At 45.7% G+C, this 19,111-nt stretch overlaps 1 protein-coding gene across 2 annotated transcripts in view; it reads right to left on the bottom strand.

Annotated features, from left to right (window-relative positions):
- STRIP2 (striatin interacting protein 2) overlaps positions 1–15,719 on the bottom strand; it is a 47,232-nt gene extending 31,513 nt beyond the window's left edge. Inside the window, exons 1-8 of one of the 2 annotated variants that reach the window (XM_053553607.1) lie at positions 15,536–15,719; positions 9,138–9,207; positions 5,354–5,428; positions 4,335–4,469; positions 2,893–3,013; positions 2,052–2,120; positions 1,739–1,845; positions 185–312 (exon numbers count right to left, since the gene is read on the bottom strand). In XM_053553607.1, the coding sequence (XP_053409582.1) occupies positions 185–312; positions 1,739–1,845; positions 2,052–2,120; positions 2,893–3,013; positions 4,335–4,469; positions 5,354–5,428; positions 9,138–9,207; positions 15,536–15,676 (846 nt within the window). In that variant the 5' untranslated portion in view covers positions 15,677–15,719. The remainder of the gene's footprint in view (positions 1–184; positions 313–1,738; positions 1,846–2,051; positions 2,121–2,892; positions 3,014–4,334; positions 4,470–5,353; positions 5,429–9,137; positions 9,208–15,535) is intronic. The other variant, XM_053553608.1, reaches the window with a different exon arrangement.
- Positions 15,720–19,111: the final 3,392 nt, after the last annotated feature.

The raw sequence follows: 19,111 nt of genomic DNA, 5'->3' as shown, positions 1-19,111 counted from the left end.
CCTGCCCTGACACAGGACACTTGATGCCTCTAGGACAGACCTGTTTCCCTCCTTAGCTGTTGGCTAATGGCTGTCCTATTCTGAGGCCGAGCACCAGCCTCCTGGAATCAGACTAGGAGAAACCAAGATGGCACAGGGTATGGCTGCTACGATGAGATGGGAGTGGAGAGGACACACCACTCACCATGACCACCTTCCAGAGCAGAAGCAGGACCTTCTTTATGGGGAAGTGGGGAGCCAGGCCACTGCAGAACTTGGTAACCATGGAGAAGAGCAGAAGGGCAAAAGGCTCCTCATTATGCATGGAGAAGCCTGGGGGTATGGAGTAAGAAAGTGAGACTGAGGCAGCCCAAACCCTACCCCTGTAACCCTGATTCTGGGCACACTTGAGGCCCTCACCTCCCCTGAAGAATTCCAGAGTACTTGATCCTGACCAAGAGGCTTAGAGAGTCCCAGAGGGAAGCCACTTAAGGGTAGGGAGGGAGGCCATGGAGGCCAAATGGCTTAGAAGTAACAGCAATGAAGAAGTGTTGCTTTCTGACCAAAGGACCCAATGCATTTACTTTCCCACATCAATAATAGACAGGGTTTCCCAAAAGCTACCCTTAAAGTCACCATACCTGGGGAAAATGGGAAATTCTAGCTACATGGACCTTTATTTATAAAATATTCATTACAAAATATTCTGTATGTGTTGGCCACCTCTTTGTAAAATTTCAATATGAGTATTTTTTTTTTTTTTAGACAGAGCCTCAAGCTGTTGCCCTGGATAGAGTGCTGTGGCATCACAGCTCACAGCAACCTCCAACTCCTGGGCTGAAGTGATTCTCCTGCCTCCGCCTCCCAAGTAGCTGGGACCACAGGTGCCCGCCACAATGCCCGGCTATTTTTTGGTTGTAGCTGTCATCGTTGTTTGGTGGGCCCGGGCTGGATTCAAACCCACCAGTTCAGGTGTGTGTGGCTGGTGCCTTAGCTGCTTGAGCCCCTGGCGCCGAGCCCATAATGAGTATTTTGTAAATAAAGATACATTTAGCTACAATCCCCCATTTTCCCTATGTATGGCAAGTTTAGGGGAAGCTTTGAGATACCCTGTGTTTTTAAAATTCCATAGGGCTTCATATCTATCCCTGTCAGATGGCAACACCAGTTTACATTTGGACAGAACTCAGTTTTCAAGGTGATTTGACTCATTTTTTTCATGTGGGATTTCTGATGGAATGGGAGAGAGGTGGTTATCCCCATTTATAACCAAAGAAACCCAGGCTGATTCTGTCCTACATTGTTGGTCCCAGCTTGTAGATACAAGGATGGCAATCGAGCCTGGCCCTCACGCTTGCCATGTGCTATCTCTGTCCTAAAAGAATGTTAATTTTATTTATTTATTTATTTATTTTTTATTTGAGACAGAGTCTCATTTTCTTACCCTCAGTAGAGTGCTGTGGCATCATAGCTCACAGCAACCACAAAATCCTGGGCTCAAGTGATTCTCTTGCCTCAGCCTTCCAAGTAGCTGGGACTACAGGCATTCGCCACAACGCCTGGCTATTTTTAGAGACGAGGTCACACTCTGGCTCAGACTGTTCTTGAACCCGTGAGCTCAGGCTATCTATCTGCCTTGGCCTCTCAAATGAATTTTTTTTTTTTTTTAAAAGGACAGTCTGCCTCTCCTAGGCAGATGCTCTGTTTCCCCTCCACCATCAGCACCCCATCCCCACTTTCCTTAAGAGCCATTTCTTACTCAATTCAGTGCGGAAGGTCTCCCGGGCTGTCCTCCACCCACAGGGATCTGTCTCTCGCTCCAGGCGGATGTTTTCCACCATTAGGTACATGACACTCAGCAGCACTCTGGGGTTACAGAAGGGTCACAAGAGGTTCCCATGACAGTTGCCAGCCCATAGTCAAGAGACCTCAGGGATGCTGTGTGGGAGCCCAACCCAGAGAGACTAGCCAGAGGGAAACTTCCTAGTGTTCTGAGTCATCTGGGGTTTGGGAAAAGGGTAACCCAGTGCTGGTCATCCCCTTGTTCCAAGGCCCCAGTTAGCCCCACTCACCGGAGCTCTGTGCTGTCAGCAATGGAGACGGCTGGTTTCCGAAGGGCACTGCCACAGGCCTGGCTGCTGCTGTAGAGTGCAAGGCGGGGTGGGGAAAGGGCGAGAATGGGAACCTGGAAGGCTTTTTCCTCTCTGTGCTCTCACTTATCTACACATAAACCCGAGAGCCTGCCATTCCCTGGCCATACAGCCACTAACAAAACTGGTCTCAAATAAAGGAGCACAGCAAACCCATCTGTGGAGACAGGCAGGGGCAGGGTCTGTGGTATCTATTTCTCTTGCAATCCCTAATTGCTTAGTACTGTGCTGGATACAAAACAGATGCTAAGCAGCATCAGATGAATAATAATCAGATTTTACCCATCTAAAACTCCTAGGTCTTGGGCATGAGACAAAACAAGGAGTCATGCAATGGTATCAGTAGCTCAGGTCACCTGTAGGGTTATAACCCATGAGGGAAAGAATTAGGCACTAGGACAGGATTTGGTCCCGTCCTTCCTGTGTCATGCTCTTAAGTAGAACAGTTTCCCCTATGAATTCCAGACTTAGGCCGAGCTTAGAAGGTCTTTGAACGAAAAGGGAACCCACCAGGACAGGCCTCTGAAGCCCAGGATTGAGGCTATAAGTGAGGCAGACACTGCTGCTGAGCCCAACCTCAGGGACGGAGAATAGAATATGGGGGAACATGGTCAGATGGAGGGGCGCTGTCCATGGGCTTTGGGCTGAGGTGTGAGCAAACCCAGCTCCACACAGGGGTCTCTAGTGAAGAAACCAGCAAAGGACAAGAGGCCCCTCCAAGGAAGGGGGCTGTCTAGGCCAATTCTCCCCTAAGGCTCCTCACTCGATTTCCATGTGAAGTAGCTCCAGGAAGGCTGAGAAGGTCCCCATCTGATAGAGCAGGAAGCAGTTGTACCTGGACCAGTGGAGCACATCGACCTCTGAATCACATTCCCCAAAAGTGCCTAAAGGACCAGACAGTTGCCATAGGGGTTGAAGGGGAGCGGTATCTTAGTTCTTTCCACCCTGTTCCATGATCTTAAGACTTTTCTGTAACACCCTGCCCAATAATTAGGCTGACAGAGGTATGGCAGGGCCCCCAAGAACTTCCTGGAATACGTCGAGGGGAGAGGAGGCAGCCTTCAGGGTTATGTCCGATGTACTCAACGATCTGTCTTCAGTGTGGGATCCCCCAAAAGCAGATCCTGAGATAAGTAAGGATCCAAGTGCAAGTAGTTTATTTGGGGACTAAATGCAGGAATCATCAGTAGAGAAGAAGGAAAATGAGATAGGGAATAAAAAGCAGCCCAAAGAGTTCAATCTTAGGGGAAGCTCTGGCAACCGTATAAAACAAAAATCTCAGAGTTATCCCATCCAAAAGAGGGCAGACAGTTGGGCTATCCACTCACTAACTCTTGCTAGTCACTGGATGAGGGGTGCTAAATTAGGGAAGCACATTAATTCCCTATACGTCCTGGCTGCCCTGTGTGGGACAAAAGTACAGAACTGGCAGCTGGAAGCTGGCCAGAGCAGACCCAACAGAGATGGGTGGCTACTGACTTATTAGTCTGACCTTCACCCAGTGTCTGTCCACCCTCTTTCCTCTCCTTTTTTTTTTACTTTTATAATTTTTTTCTAGCTCCCAACTAATTGGTTCTGCCAACAATCATCATATTTGTGATCTTAGGGCTTATTTTCACCATGCCAACTAGGCTATCTCATTTCTCTTTCCACACCTGACTAACAGGTTTCTTCTGGGAAGCTTTCTCCCAATCAATCTCATTTAGTTGTGATCATCTTCAAATTATTTACAGCATCCACTCCGGGCTGCTATGTTGGCTTGAACCTTTGAAATACCAAGAAGAAACAACACAGAATGGCCATGTGTGAGTCTGTAACATTCCCCTCTCTCTTCTCAGTTTGGGGGCCAGACCATAGCTGATGAAAGTAGTCTCCATCTTCAGCTGGTGGTACATGGTCAGTTCTGGCCATACTGACTCCCTTACTCATCTTCAGATACGATTACGGCTCAGGTTAGGGGGGAAAGGAACACTCTAAAAAATCCTGCCAGGCCTGGTAAGACAAAGGCTGATCCCAAGCAATCCAGAACAGCACTCAACACCATCTTCCTCATAAGTACAGGCTCCTCTGAGCACCTGATGAGCTCTGTCCTTGAGAGGCAAGGGACTTTGCTTTCCCAGCATGGCCCACCTCAACCCAGTCCTGATAATGCTATTTTTCTCCCCAGCCTCCAACCCTCAAAAGCTAGCCAAGGTGATCACTTACCTTGGGCCAGATAGAGAATAGCCCGGGCCACCTTCAGCCGCCGCTCTCTACTGACCACCTCCAACTGGTCTAGTAGTCCCATTAAATAGGCCTTTTGAGCATCTTCCTCCAATTCCAGCCATTCCTTGCCTTGTACTGGGGATAGAAGGCCATACAAATCCAGTGTCAGTCACTGCCTCCTGCCTGGGGAGGCTCCTGATAGCATTACCCACCTCTGATCTCAGCCCTCAACAAATTCTTCCCTCCAAAAGCTTTCCCTGTTTCACTAAGAAAGAACATGTGATGGGAAAAGTAAAGGACCCAACATTTTTTACCCTGAGCCCACTCTGTAGTCTCATCTCCAACATCCCTGTGTCTTCTATGTACAGTCTATACTGTCCTATCTCTCTGCTTATCCAATCCCTAGTCATCCTTAGGGGCCCAATACAAAATAAGCTCTTTCCCACTAATGCTCCAGCCAAAAGCTCTTCTCTGAAGACACTTTTAAAACATTTCTATGATTTTTGGCATTTTTCTCTTGGCCTCAGCTAGTTCAAGATGCACATATCTCCCCTCTGCTCCCAAACTACACCTTCTTTATAGAAGCTGCTTCTCACCCCACCTCCTGTATCTCTGACACAGAACAGAAATTCACCATACATTTGTTGAATTGAAAATTGAATTGTCACAGGACAAATAAGGAAATGAAGGTCTGAGAATGTCACAGCGTGAGCACATAAAATTACTTCTGAGAGTGGGGCAGAGCTGGAGGTGCACATTAAGGTCAAGGGTTTTATCAAGCAGCCTTGACTCACCACCCCTCTGCTCTCCTGCCCCTTTGCGCTAGGGAAAGGAACTTGGCTCAGACTTCTCCTGCTTCCACTCCATGGAACAGAGCACTCTGTATCCCATATGCAAGATGAGGAGGATACACGGTTATAGAGGGGACAAGGATCATGCTTTCTTTTAGCACTTTACAGGATCAGGCTGGGATATCACGGAAGGGAAAAAGAACTCTAGGAGTAAAGATCTGAAATCACCTTGAGTCTTGAAATCTTCTTCAAAGCATCTCCTGTTATTGGTGAATTCCAGGTTCTCAGTGTAGCTATACAATTCTGCAGCAGGAAAGACATAACAGTCACACTCAGGAGATCCTTGAAGAAGGGATCTGGGCCTGAGGTAGAGAGGGTGGTGTGAAAGAGCTGAAGGTTCCAACACATTCCTCTGTCCAATTCAATCCAAAGCCAGCTTCCTCCCTTTCAGAGTAGTTAAAAATAGCCACTCATATCCCTGGGTGATTAAACCATCAAACCTATCCTCCTCCTGCCAGCTGGTTTCTATAGCAGAGAAGGCAGCCTTCAACATTTAGTGAGGGCCAGGACGAGGGCTGGAGCACAGCCCTTACTGCCATCAACTCATGTTTTTCAGGGCTGCAAGTCCTGCTTTGTCAACCTAGACTGGGACTATCCTATCTCTGGGAAGACTTCTGAAATTCAGAGGCAAGATCTTGTGCTGTTCAGGAAGCCAGAGCCAAGGCTGAAGAGTAAGTGCTAAATGGCTCTTCAGGGTTGGAGTCAGTTCATTCTCTCCCTGTGTTGACTCAAAGGTGTAGAAGTTGAGGTCTCTGCCCACATAGAGACTGCATAAAAGCATGGAGAGAACAGCTGTGGTTGCCAAAGATTTCCCTGCCTGTGCCCAGGGAAAGTTAACTTTGCTGACAGCAGCTTCTCAATGCAAAACATAGAAAGCTTATGAGAAATAAAAATGCCCTTTCCTACACACATGCAACCCAGAACATTGCACCTGCACCTTCATGTTACAGAAGATGAAGAATTGAAACAGAGAAGTCAATAGGTGACAGAAAAGGCTGGGCGTGGTGGCTCAGTAATCCTAGCACTTTGGGAGGCTGAGGTGGGTGGATTGCCTGAGTTCACAGGTTCAAGACCAGCCTGACCCAGAGTGAGACCTCATCTCTAAAAATAGCCAGACGTTGTGGCAGGCACCTGTAGTCCCAGCTACTTGGGAGGCTGAAGCAAGAGAATGGCTTGAGCCCAAGAATTTACGGTTGCTATGGCTGTGATGTCACAGCACTCTACCGAGGGCAACAAAGTGAGACCTTGTCTCAAAAAAAAAAAAAATAGGTGACAGAAAAGATTTCCTCAAAATCTCTTTTCCACACCTGAGAACCTGATTGGAAATTTAACTAAGTCACAGATAATTCACAAACCAAGAGAAATTCACGTGTGTTCCACTCAGATGTCTTAATGGTTGAGAAACACGTTGTCTGGGAGCCAGGGCTTTTGAGTCCTGAGTGCCAGAATCTGGGAGTGACCAGAAGCAAATTCCATTTCTGAATCTTAAATTCTTCAGTCATTAGTGAAAAATGTGGGTACATATAATTTTAAGAGTAAGGTACCATAAGCCCAGTCAGAAAAATAAGCAAGGCTCTTAGGTACTAGACTTTGGTTTTGTTCTTTTTCTTTTTAAATTTTTTAGATTATGAATTTTCATATGCAGGTAAGGACAGAATGATACATGGAAGACACTTGTGTATCTTCAGCTCAGATTAAAAAAATGTTAGCATTTGTCATATTTGCTTCAGACTGTTCCACAGTCTATTTTATTCCCCTGTCTAGAGCTAGCCATTATAATGAAATTGGTATGGCTCCTTCACATTCCTATTTTTACGCTTTTACTACATATGTACCTGTAAACAATATATATTGTTTTGTTTTAAAATTTTGTATTAAAGCAGTACCATATCGTATTGGCCTCCCAGAGTGCTAGGATTATAGGCATGAGCCACTGCGCCTGGTCAACATTTATTGATATTAAAGCATGTTAATACAGATTATTTTAGAGCCAGGCATGGTGACTCATATCTATAATCCTAGCACTTTGAGAGGCTGATGGAAGTGGATTGCTTGAGCCCAGGAGTTTGAGATCAGCCTGAGCAAGAGCAAGACCTAATCTCTACTAAAAATAGAAAAACTAGCCCAGTGTCGTGATGGGTATTTATAGTCCTAGCTACATGGGAGGCTGAGGCAAGAAGATCTCTTGAGCCCAAGACTTTAAGGTTGCTGTGAGCTATGATGCCATGGCACTCTACCCAGGGTGACAGAGTAAGATTTTGTCTCAAAAAAAAAAAAAAAAAAAAGAATACAGATTATTTTAACGGCTATACAGTAGCCCACTGGACTAATACGCTATAGTTTATCCATTCCCCTACTGATAGGCATTTCAAGTTGTTTTTAATTTTTCACAATGATAAACAAGGCTGCAATAAACACCTTTGTACATTTTCTTGTGCCCAAGTATAAGTTTCTTTTGAGTGTACATCTAGGAATAGAACTGCTGGGTCAGGCCGGGTGTGGTGGCTCACGTCTGTAATCCTGGCACTCTAGGAGGCTGAGGCAGATCGATTGCCTGAGCTCACAGGCAAGAGTGAGACCCTGTCTCTAAAAATAGTCAGGTGTTGTGGCTGGCACCCACATTGCTAGCTACTGGGGAAGTTGAGGCAAGAGAATAGGTTGAGCCCAAGACTTTGCAGTTGTGTGGGCTATGGTGCCATGGCACTCTACTGAAAGCAACAAAATAAGACTCTGTCTCAAAAAAAAAAAAAGAATTGCTGGGTTACAATATGTATACATCTTCAACTTTACTAGATAGTACCAAACTGCTTTCCAATTTTATACCCATGCCTACAAGTATATAAAAGTATTCATTTCTCTGTACATCACCAACCCCAGGCTTTTAAGTTTTGTAATCTGATTACTGTTAAAAAGTATGTCATTAATTTTAATTTGCTTTTTGCCATTGACTAATGAAGTTCAGTATCTTTTCATACATTTAATGACTATTTGGTGTTCTCTTCTATGATTTCCTACTCATATTCTTTGCCCACTTTTCTATTGAGTTGTTTATCTCCCTTTTCTCTGTCTCTCTCTGTATATATATTCATATTCTGAAATCTCTAAGTCTTTGTTGGTTATTAAACTTAGCTCTCTATTTCTGTCACTCATCACATAATTTATTCTCTGTGCTTATTCACGAGAACTTCTTTTAAAATGTTTGTCTCTTTTCTCTGAAAAAGCATGTCTCAAAGTGTCACTTCCATGTGACAGAACAATTAACTTTCACACCATCTCCACCCAAAGCTCATTTATTAATAACTGGCATTCATCGCACATGTAACATGGGGGCCCTTAATGTGAGATCACGTTTACCCTACGCTAAAATTCCAGACAGACAGCAGCAGCCCAGCACCAAAAGAAGAACAGAATCACTTAAGCCCAACTCACGAACATCTAAGCAGAACCCCACACGTGTCCAGTCTTACTTGACTGGCCAGTTGTCTTTCCTCAGACATTGCTGAGATTTTCATAAGGGGCTGGTGTTAGGGGAAGGGCGAAAGATGGAGGTAGAGGACAAAAAGAAGAGAGAGATGGAATGAGATAGAAAGTGGGTGGCAGAAAGAAGGGGGCAGGCTAAGATATGGGTGACAATGAGAGAGAGAAGGAATAGGGAGAGAAATAGGGAGAGAAAAGTGACTTGAGAATACACTAAAATAGAATATAGAAGGGTGATCAGAAAAGAGTGATACAATGGAAGAAGAAGGGACACCACAGCCAAGGAGAGTCCACAAAAAGAAAGGTGAACACCAACAAAGAGATATTTACCATTGGCGGGGGGAGAAAGTAATGTGGAGAACGGTCTTTGTTCAATGACCCCTTGCTGAGAACAGATAACCTGCCAGGGAGACTACAGGGCCTTCCCTCTCCTCTGGCCACTCTTCCACTAGTTGCTGACCCATCTGGCTCATACCTGACAACTCTGCTGCATGTCCATCTGCATCTCCATACTCAAACTCCAGAGTGGGGCAGTCCACGGAGCCCTGGAATGGAGAAAATTTTCTGGTAACTGAGGTAAAGTAGGAAAAGGGGTTGCAGGAAAGATTATACCTTTATTTCATCTTCACCTCTTGGGGACCAATTTTAGATCAGGGAGACAGCTAGATTCTGTTTGGGCCTTTCATCCCAGAGGTACCCTCATCCAAGCCAAAACTTGAGGCTCATTATGGGAGGGGCTGAGGATTCTTAAATAGAATCAGAAAGTCTGGGGAAAGGGCAGGATCCCAAACAGATATGAAAGCTACAAACTGTGCCCACATCTAATCCACATAAACACAGACTAGAGGAACATCTAGCTGATCTCTACAAAAACGAGACAGACAGAAACAAAAGAAAACTGGATTCCAGCCTCAGTTCTGTCATCAACTATATGACATGGGGTGAGTTTCATGCTGTGGATCATAGTTCCTCGTCTATAAAAGGTTCTTCAGCTCTAACATTCCACAACTTTAGAATTGTCATATAAGGTACCACTTCCACTCTAAGTTGTAGTAAAGGATGGATTGCCAATGTTTAAATTTATAGTCCTATTAAAAATACTGGGTTTTTTTGAGACAATCTCACTCTGTGTCCTGGTTAGAATGTCATGGCATCCTCATAGCTCACAGCAACCTCAAATTTTTGGGCTCAGGCGATCCCCTTGCTCAGCCTCCCAAGTAGCTGGGACTATAGGTGTTTGCCAAAACACCCAGCTAGTTTTTTTTTTTTTTTCTTTCTATTTTTAGTAGAGACGGGCCTTACTTTTGCTCAAGCTGGTCTCAAACTCCTAAGGTCAGGTGATCCACCTGCCTCAGCCTCCGAAAGTTCTAAGATTACAGGTGTAAGCCACCACACCTGGCCTAAAAATACTTTAAATATAATCCCATCTTGTAAATTCTTTAAGCATTTTGGGGTATTTCTTCCAGTATAAGTTAATACATATCAGTATTTTAAATTCTCAATCTCAGCTCTGTCACACATTATGTGATCTTAGACAAGTTAACCTCTCTGCTTCTGTGTGGTATAAAAAATACACTGGTCTTTGCCCTGGGATCCTGGCACAGAGCCCCTGAAACCCTTGGAATTTCCTGAGTGATAGGAGTGTCTATTATTATTAATAATGAGCCCTTGTCAACCATACAGAATTTATGCTAATGAGATGACTCATGGTGGGAAAGACCAAGCCCTTGATTTGAGGGTTTAACTGTCAGTAGCATCCCTATCACTAGGAAGGGGAGAAGAACTAGAGATTAAGTTTAGTTACATGGCCAGGGGTTTAATCATGCCTAAGTAGTGAAATCCCATATGAAAACGCAGAAACAACTAAGCTCAGGCAGCTTTTGAGTTGGTGAACAGATGTGCTAGAAGGGTGGTGCCCCAGAAAGGGTACGGAAGCTCCGCACCACTCCAGCCCTATACTTTGCCCTATGGATCTCCTCCATTGTCTGTTCCTGAGTTGTACCTTCCATAATAAAATTCTAATCATAAACACATGCTTTTGAGTTCTATGAGTCACTCTAGCAAATTATGGAACTTGAAGGGAGGGTCATGATAACCCTTAACTTGTAGTTGGCCAGGTGGAAGTGTGTTTGGACAGGGACCCTCTGCCTGTGGCTGGGGTCTAAAGTGGGAGCAGCCTTGTAGGACTGAGCTCTTAACTTGTGGGGTCAGCGTTCACTCTACGTAGTGTCAGAATTGAACTGTAGGGTATTCAGGGAGTTGATGGAAAATAACATGCTCAGTTTTCTCATCTGTAAAATGAGGATAATAATATACTTCATAGGGTCATTGTAAGGACTTTTTACAATGAGTTAATATAGAAAAGGCATTTAGCATACCACCTAGCACTTGTCAGCACTGTGTGGGTGGTTACTCCTCTTACAATTTTAATATTACATTATAAAGGCAATCTTCTCATATTATTATGACTATCACTTTATTTTTTTTATTTATTTATTTTTTGTAGAGACAGAGTCTCACTTTACTGCCCTTGGTAGAGTGCTGTGGCGTCACACGCGGCTCACAGCAACCTCCAGCTCTTGGGCTTACGTGATTCTCTTGCCTCAGCCTCCCGAGCAGCTGGGACTACAGGCGCCTGCCACAACACCCGGCTATTTTTTTGTTGCAGTTTGGCCGGGGCTGGGTTGGAACCCGCCACCCTCGGTATATGGGGCTGGCGCCCTACTCACTGAGCCACAGGCACTGCCCATGACTATCACTTTAAATGGCTGACCAAGTAGTTATTTACTGATTTACTTAAATTAAGTCGGTTTTAATTGTTATTATATTTTTGAAGCTAGAATAAATATACTTAAATTTTTTATATTCTTAAATTTTATTATATGCTTGAAACTAGAATATACTTAATTTTTTTATATCAAGGATCTTTTCTAAGGATAGATTTTTATAAAGGGAATTAATGAATTGAATCTTATGAATATTTTTATGGCTCTCTGTACATGACAAGTTGTTTCCCAAAAACATCATATCAATTTATATTGCCAGCAAGGCAAACCATGTTTAAATCTATTATAGCAAATAGTTTCAAACTTTTGGATTACAGGAACCTGTAGGGAAAAAAGGTGGAGAGTGGGGAATGACATAAGATTGTTACTGTTTTATTCAGGTAAGTGGGGACTTTAAAATACCTTTAAGAGTATGTATATTTCAGAAAAGAACAGTTTAATGCCCCCCATATGAGGGACAGAATCTTAGAATAAATGGCAGTCATTAAAAACAGTGTTTTTCAGGCCGAGCGCAGTGGCTCACGCCTATAATCCTAGCACTTGGGAGGCTGAAACGAGTGGATTGCCCGAGCTTACAGGTTCAAGACCAGCCTGAGCCAGAGCCGGACCTTGTCCCTAAAAATAGCCAGATGTTGTGGTGGGTGCCTATAGTCCCAGCTACTTGGGAGGCTGAGGCAAGAGAATCACTTGAGCCCAGTAGTTTGAGGTTGCTGTGAGCTATGATGCCACAGCATTCTACTAAGGGTGACACAGTGAGACCGACTCAAAAAAAATTTTTTTTCCTACAAAATATTTACCTGTACTGTGTGTGATGCATAGTTTCTTCAAGAAATGTTGGTCCCAATTCTCAAGTTGCCCCCAACAGTTTGAAAAACATTGTTTTAAATTGTATACATCCTTTAATGTAATGTATTGAACTAAATTCTAGAAGAATTCACTTCAATGACCTGAATTTTCCTCATTTTACCATGGACCAGTTAAAACTTTTTCCAAGACCTCGAAAATCAATAAACCAGGAGATTTGGGTAAAAGAGGCCTAGTTGAACCTTTTGCTAGGTTAAGAAACTTTTCATAGGTCAGGTGCAGTGGCTAATGCCTGTATTCCCAGCACTCTGGGAGGTTGAGGGGGGTGGATCGCCTGAGCTCATGAGTTGAAGACAAGCCTGACCTAGGCGAGACCCCATCTCATTGTAGTGGGCTCCTGTAGTCCCAGCTACTTGGGAGGCTGAGGCAAGAGAATCACTTGACCCCAAGAGTCTGAGGTTGCTGTGAGCTATGAATTGTGTTGGGGGCGACGAAGTGAGACACTGTCTCAAAAAAAAAAAAAAATCTTTTCATTAAGCAAACAATTCTTTTCTAGGTTCCTTTTTAGGTTGGGATGTTCATATGCTAAGCCACTGGGAGCAGGTAGGTCAACAGTGCTCCCATAAATGCAGTGATAAATGAGGAGGCTCTCCTGACTTGAACCAACACTAATTTTCCTCTTGCAATTTTCTAGAAACCCTAGAAAGGAAAAAAATCATCTCCTCTAAGGACTGTCCTCCATAGGAAAATAGAAAGAGGGATGGAAGGAAGGAAAAAACAGATCTGTCCTGGGTACTGTGATGAAGGGGGTGGGGGGTTGGGGCTGGTACTGACAGGTGAAAGCAGCTTTCCTGCTTCAGTAGAAGGTGGAAGAAAGCTAATCTCTCCAGTCAGCCTTTTGGCAGGCAATGAGCCCAGATAGAGCTGGTCGCTGCAGTTGCTCATTTCCAGGCATGAAGAGTGCAGCTGCAGACAATCAGCAGGTAAACGGCGGTGCAGGTGGAAGCTCTTGGGTCTCTGGACACTGAGCTCACTGGCAAAAATATCTTTTAGTGAAGGATGATTTCATAGGTGGGAAACAGACCGCAACTTCAGAAGGGAGATAGAGGCAGAGACTGCATTATTTTCCCCCATAGAATATTTCATTCTGAATTTAAAAAAAAATTTTTTTTTTAAGACTGCCCACTCCCTACCCAGGTCTCAGTGTCTTTTTTTTTTTTTTTTTTTTGAGACAGAGTCTCACTTCGTTGCCCTTGGTAGAGTGCTGTGGCATCATAGCTCACAGCAACCTCCAGCTCTTGGGCTTAGGTGATTCTCTTGCCTCAGTCTCCCAAGTAGCTGGGATTACAGGTGCCCGCCACAACACCCGGTTATTTTTGTTGTTGTTGTTGCAGTTTGCCTGGGGCCGGGTTTGAACCCGCCACCCTCACCATATGGGGCTGGCGCCCTACTCACTGAGCCATAGGCGCCACCCTGAATTTTTTTTTTTTTTTACTCAAAATTTGTCCCTTCACCCCTACAGGAATGGTAGCTCCACAAGGGCAAAGACTTTATCTCATAATGGAGATAGCCCTAGTACCTAAAACAGTGCCTGGCATATAGAATGGCCTCAATAAAGAATTGTTGAATTAATGAAATGACTCATCCTTGAAAAAAACATTTGAGGGGGCAGTGCCTGTGGCTCAAAGGAGTAGGGCGCTGGCCCCATATGCTGGAGGTGGTGGGTTCAAACCCAGCCCCGGCCAAAAAAAACTACAAAAAAAAAAAAAAGCACTTGAGGAATAACAATGTCTCTGTAGGGGAAGGAGGCATAGGGTGCCCTAAAAGACCAGATTCATATTGAGGTAGGGAGGGAGACAATGTGGTGGGTATGATCTAGCAAGGCAGGCCTCTGCAAGGTGGTGACTTTGGGCCAGTCTCTTCACCTCCTCCACTTTTATCTTTAAACAAATACATAGATGGATTTCTATTCTGCCTATATCAAACAGGAAAGCATATGTGATATAACTTTGGAGACTGAAATGCTATTCAAATGCCAAACTCATACGGGATGCCAAAGACTTGGCTTCTAGAAGAGGTAGCAGCACTGCTACTTGATGATGATGATGGTAATACAGTACTGAGAGCTATTAGGTACTGACCAATTACATGTGCCATGCCAGCACTGTGCTAAACACATTATATCCAATTATGTCATTTCAATTTCATCACAACCTTCTGAGGGAGGCTGTGTTAACCCCGTTTTTACAGATGAAGAAACTGGAGCTCAGAGAGGTTCAGTAATTTGCCTAAAGTCACACAGTATATGAAAGGGCTGGTATTCAAAACCTGGTGTGACTGACTCCAAAGCTTGGTGCTCTTGGCCACTCACTATGCCAGATGTCTGATCTTGGACAGGTTGCTTCTGCCTCTTTAACGTCTGTAAAATGAAAAGAGCTATACCAGGTTATCTCTTACAGACCTTCCCCATCTGACATTTGGCGGCCTGTTCTGATTCCTGCTCAGATGCAGCTGATGGAAACGACCTGAATGAAGGTGCGGAGAAGTGGTAATAATTCACTCCCTTCATCTTCTTAGTTAGGATTTCTTTTTTCAGAAGAGGAAGAAGTGGAAATATTCGTACCCTATCTGTATCCTGGGACAGTTCCTTCCAAAGAGTCAGTCCTATCTTGGGCCTGCAGGAATCCTGTTTCATTTAACCCTTTCGGATGGGGGACCTGATGTTCGCGGAAGGCACTCCCTAAACCGCCTAACACTTACCGGGGAAGGGCATAGGAAGGGGGTAGGACAGAAGTCGCTCGGCCAATCTGGACCGGGCCAGGGGTGTGCCGGTAGGCCGGGACTGGGAGGGCAGCGGCCCCACGCCCCACCGTTCTCTCCCGCAGCTGAGCTCTGGCCTCCCAGCCCTCAGGCCAGACACTTAACCTCCCCGCTCCCGTTCTCTCCTCTGTAAAGTGGGATCCGAATTCCTGGTTGAAGGGACTGCAGCGATTAAGTAAGATAAATATTTGGAATGTAACTGGTACGCTCCATACCGCGCTCTATCTTCGTACCCACGGGGAAAGGCCAGGGGGCTGGAAAGCCCCCGACCCCATGGCAGGTGGCGGGCAGAGAAGGGTCGGGGCTACAGAGCTCTGAGTCCTGTCGCCGGGGAACACTAAGGCGCCCACTCCAGGGGGCGGCCTGGGGCGCGCCGAGGTCTCCCCACCCAGGCCGAATCTTAGCTGCCGCTACCAGCCCGCGGGTGTCTCCGGCCACAACCGAAGCTCCCCGGAGTCCTCACCTCCGACTCCCGCCGCTGGCTTCGGAACGCGTCGCGGCCCTTGGGGGCCGCCTGCTTCCCTTTGCCGCCGCCGTTGCCGCCGCCGTTGCCGTTGCCGTTGGCTGGCGGGCCCCCGGCCCCGGGCACCGCCAGGTCTTCCATGCAGCGGGCAGCAGCTCCGCTGTTCAGGGCTCAGCACGCTCTGCCCGGGGCGACCCCACAGCCGCGCGCCCTGAGCCCGGCCCCGCCCCTCCACCGCTATTGGCTCGGACCGTTCACCGCAGAACCGCCCCGCGACGCGATTGGCTGCTTGACCGGCTGGAGCGGGACTCGAAGAGGTGGGGGCTTGATCCAGGGATTTTTTAATTTTTTTTTATTTTTTAAGTCTTTCCCTTTAGACCTGCAGCCTTGCTGGTAGCCCGCGACTTCTACACTGGCTCCCGGCTCCACGTGCTAAATGCTGGGCCTGGAGCTCAGGCGAGTTACCTCTGCCTGTCTCTCGGTGTCTTAGCACTCACCCCTGCCTCAGGAGAGACCTTTCCGGGAGCTCCAGTCTACGCCGCCGGCTCCACTGCAGTCTCCGTTTCCCCTTTACCACCGACCCGGACCCCCTAGACGCCGGCTCCTGCGCACGTCACACATCCCACTTAGTCGCAGGGGAGGGATGGGACCGCCAGGTGACCAAGACATCGGGGGACTTGTCCTCTCCGAAAGCCGACATTCCTGAAGAGAACGCATTTCGCCCGGAGTCCGAGTTTGCTTAGGTGGGAGATGCGGTTGAGCGGCGGGATGAGGGCTTTTTTACTTCCCTGAAATTGCTGATGCTGCTGAGGGCTGCTCCAGCTCACTGTCCCTTCTCTGTTGTAGTGGGAACCTTCCTGGCGGAGGTGAGCTGGGAAGTCAATGTTGAATGAAGATCAGTTCCCCATCCTCACGTGCTTCCCAGTCATTTCCTTCTTTCCGTCCTCCTTTCTGAGATCCTTCCTAAGGTCAAAAGAAACTGATGAGTGTGCCCTCTCTTGAATTTGTCTAAATGGCTGCTTGCAGTAAATGATTAAACCCTCCGACTTGTTAATAGAAGCCCCAAACAAGTAGGCTGAGGGGAACCGGTGGGACCACATGACTATCCATAGCTCGTTTGCTGTAAGAAGGGGATCGCGGGAATGTTGACCTGTGCCTTGGGCCGGGCATTGCACTAAGCACTCTCCTAGTATATTGATATCGTACCTCTCTCTGACAGGTTAATTTTCACTAATCCAGTATTACTGATGAGGAAACCAGGACTCACAAATTACTCCTTGCAATTCCCAAGGTATATTCTGTCTCAGTGTCTCTGATACTCTTCTGTTCTCCTGGTTGACTCTTTCTTTCTTATAGATTCTAGTTAGTTATCACCTCTTCCTGCATAAAGCCTTCCTTTTGACCTTCTTTAACCCATTCAGGCTATGTAAGTGTCAAACCAACTCTGCCTGGGGATCCAAAGGCTTAACATTTTCCATTATGTGCCCTTTTGGTATCTTAGGGACAACTCTGTCCCTTTCTTACATTTCCCCTCCTTCTTCCTTCTGCTAGTTAGAAGGTGACAGAACAGGGCAGGCTTGAGAGCACTCCTTGGAGCTTTCTGGATTCCTTTCTCTCCTTGAGCCCCAACATCTCCTTACTATACCCAACCATCTTCTCTTTCCTCTCCCATACCTACTCCTAACCCAACCCGGTCATAGGCTTCTTGAGAGTAGGACCAAGTTTCATTCATTTTTGTATGCCTTGTTTATGCATGTTTAACACAGGGTTTCACCAATCTCTGTACTAGTGACATTTGTGGCTGAAAATTTTTTATTGGGGGGGGGTGCTGTCCCATGCTGTTCCATTGCAGGATGTTTAACAGAATTCCCTGCCCTCTCAACTAGATGCCTGTTGTACCCTCCCCCTAGTTGTGACAACCAAAAATGTCTCCAGATACTGTAATATGTCCCTGGGTGGAGGACAAAAATCTCCTGTTGAAATTCACTGGTTTACGGACTGAATTGATATGAATTTCCAAGAAAGTCCCTGGCTCAAGGCCTAATTTATTTGATTTTGGGGGTAGGGGGTGTAATTGTTAAACTCTCAAAAATTTATACCCTGCTTTAAAATTCACAACCCACGCCTGACTCATCCCTGCTTCAGTGTGATGAAACTGCCATAGCACAGTTCACTGGGGTTTCTTAATAAAAATAATTCCTTATTCTACCTTTCTTCTTCCCAATAGTTCCTCTTCCCAATAGCCCCAGGATTGACAAGCCCCGAACTTCAGATTCTTTTGTAAGCCTGGTTAATCAGCAGGATCCCAATACTGGTGACAGACAAGAGTGGCCAGTTTTGAGGCTTTGATTCTTTGCCTGCCTATTCCTAAAGCAAAGAGTGAAGGCTGATCTTCAATTGGGAGTAGGATAGAGGACAGCTCTCAAGTTTCCTCGGCCTCCATCTAAAGCCATCTGCTTAGCTAGAGCTCCATCTGGCTTTACTTTCGGAGAAGGAATTTCAAAAATTGGTGTAAAGACTACAAAAAATCATGAGAGACCTCAATCCATGATCTTTTCCACACTAAAGTGGAATGGAAGAATGTGAAGATCAGACCTCTGCTCATTATGGGTGCAGATATTCAGCACGTGTCATAAGGAGGAAGGTAACTGGAAGAGGTAACAAGAAACTGCAGATTAACTGAAAACTTTGAAACTACAGGCCATGAAATTGACTTTTATTTTTCTTTTTGAGATAGAGGCTCCCTCTGTTTTCCTGGGTAGAGTGCTGTGGCATCATCATAGCTCACACCAACCTCAAACTTGGTGGGTTCAAGTGACCCTCCTGCCTCACCCTCCCAAGTAGTTGGGATTACAGGTAGGTACTCACCATAATGCCTGGCTAGTTTTTCTATTTTTAGTAGCGATGGGGTCTCACTCTTGCTCAGGATGGTCTCAAACTCCTGAGCTCAAGCAATCCACTCACCTCAGCTTCCCAGAATGCTAGGATTACAGGTGTGAGCCACCACACATGGCCAGGAATTAGCAATTTTTTTTTAGCTTCCTTGTCAGCAAAGGAGTTGATAGTCATCAATACCACCAGCCACAGAGGCACCAAGAAGGCACCCAAAGCTGGAAGTAGTCAAGGCTGGTCTACAAGTCTTTCTTTCTTGCAGAGATGGTTCCAGTCTTGTTGTTTCTAAAGTTATTAAAAATCTACATTACCAATTTCCCTTGTTCCAGAATTCAGGTTTTCTCCAAAACTTGAACAGAGGGATACAGGTATAAATACGTATAAGGATCAAACATACTATTTTCCCCATGTAAGCATTCTACTTTAACCCAGAGGTCAGATATTTGATTAAATAGATAGCATCTGGCATTGATAAAGCTTAAAAATAAGATGCAGAAGTGGTTTGTTTAAGACAGAATCTCACTATGTTGCCCTCAGTAGAGTGCCGGGGCACCATAGCTCACAGCCACCTCTAAATGTTGGGCTTAAGCAATTCTCTTGCCTCAGCCTCCCAAGTAGCTGGGACTATAGGTGCCTGCCACAGTGCTCAGCTATTTTTTTTTTGGGGGGGGGTTGTAGTTATCG

Source organism: Nycticebus coucang, chromosome 11 (genome assembly GCF_027406575.1).
Source record: "Nycticebus coucang isolate mNycCou1 chromosome 11, mNycCou1.pri, whole genome shotgun sequence".
NCBI classification, from domain to species: Eukaryota; Metazoa; Chordata; class Mammalia; order Primates; family Lorisidae; genus Nycticebus; species Nycticebus coucang.
The sequence above is the reverse complement of the archived record's forward strand: the minus strand, read 5'-3'. Positions and strand labels throughout refer to the sequence as shown.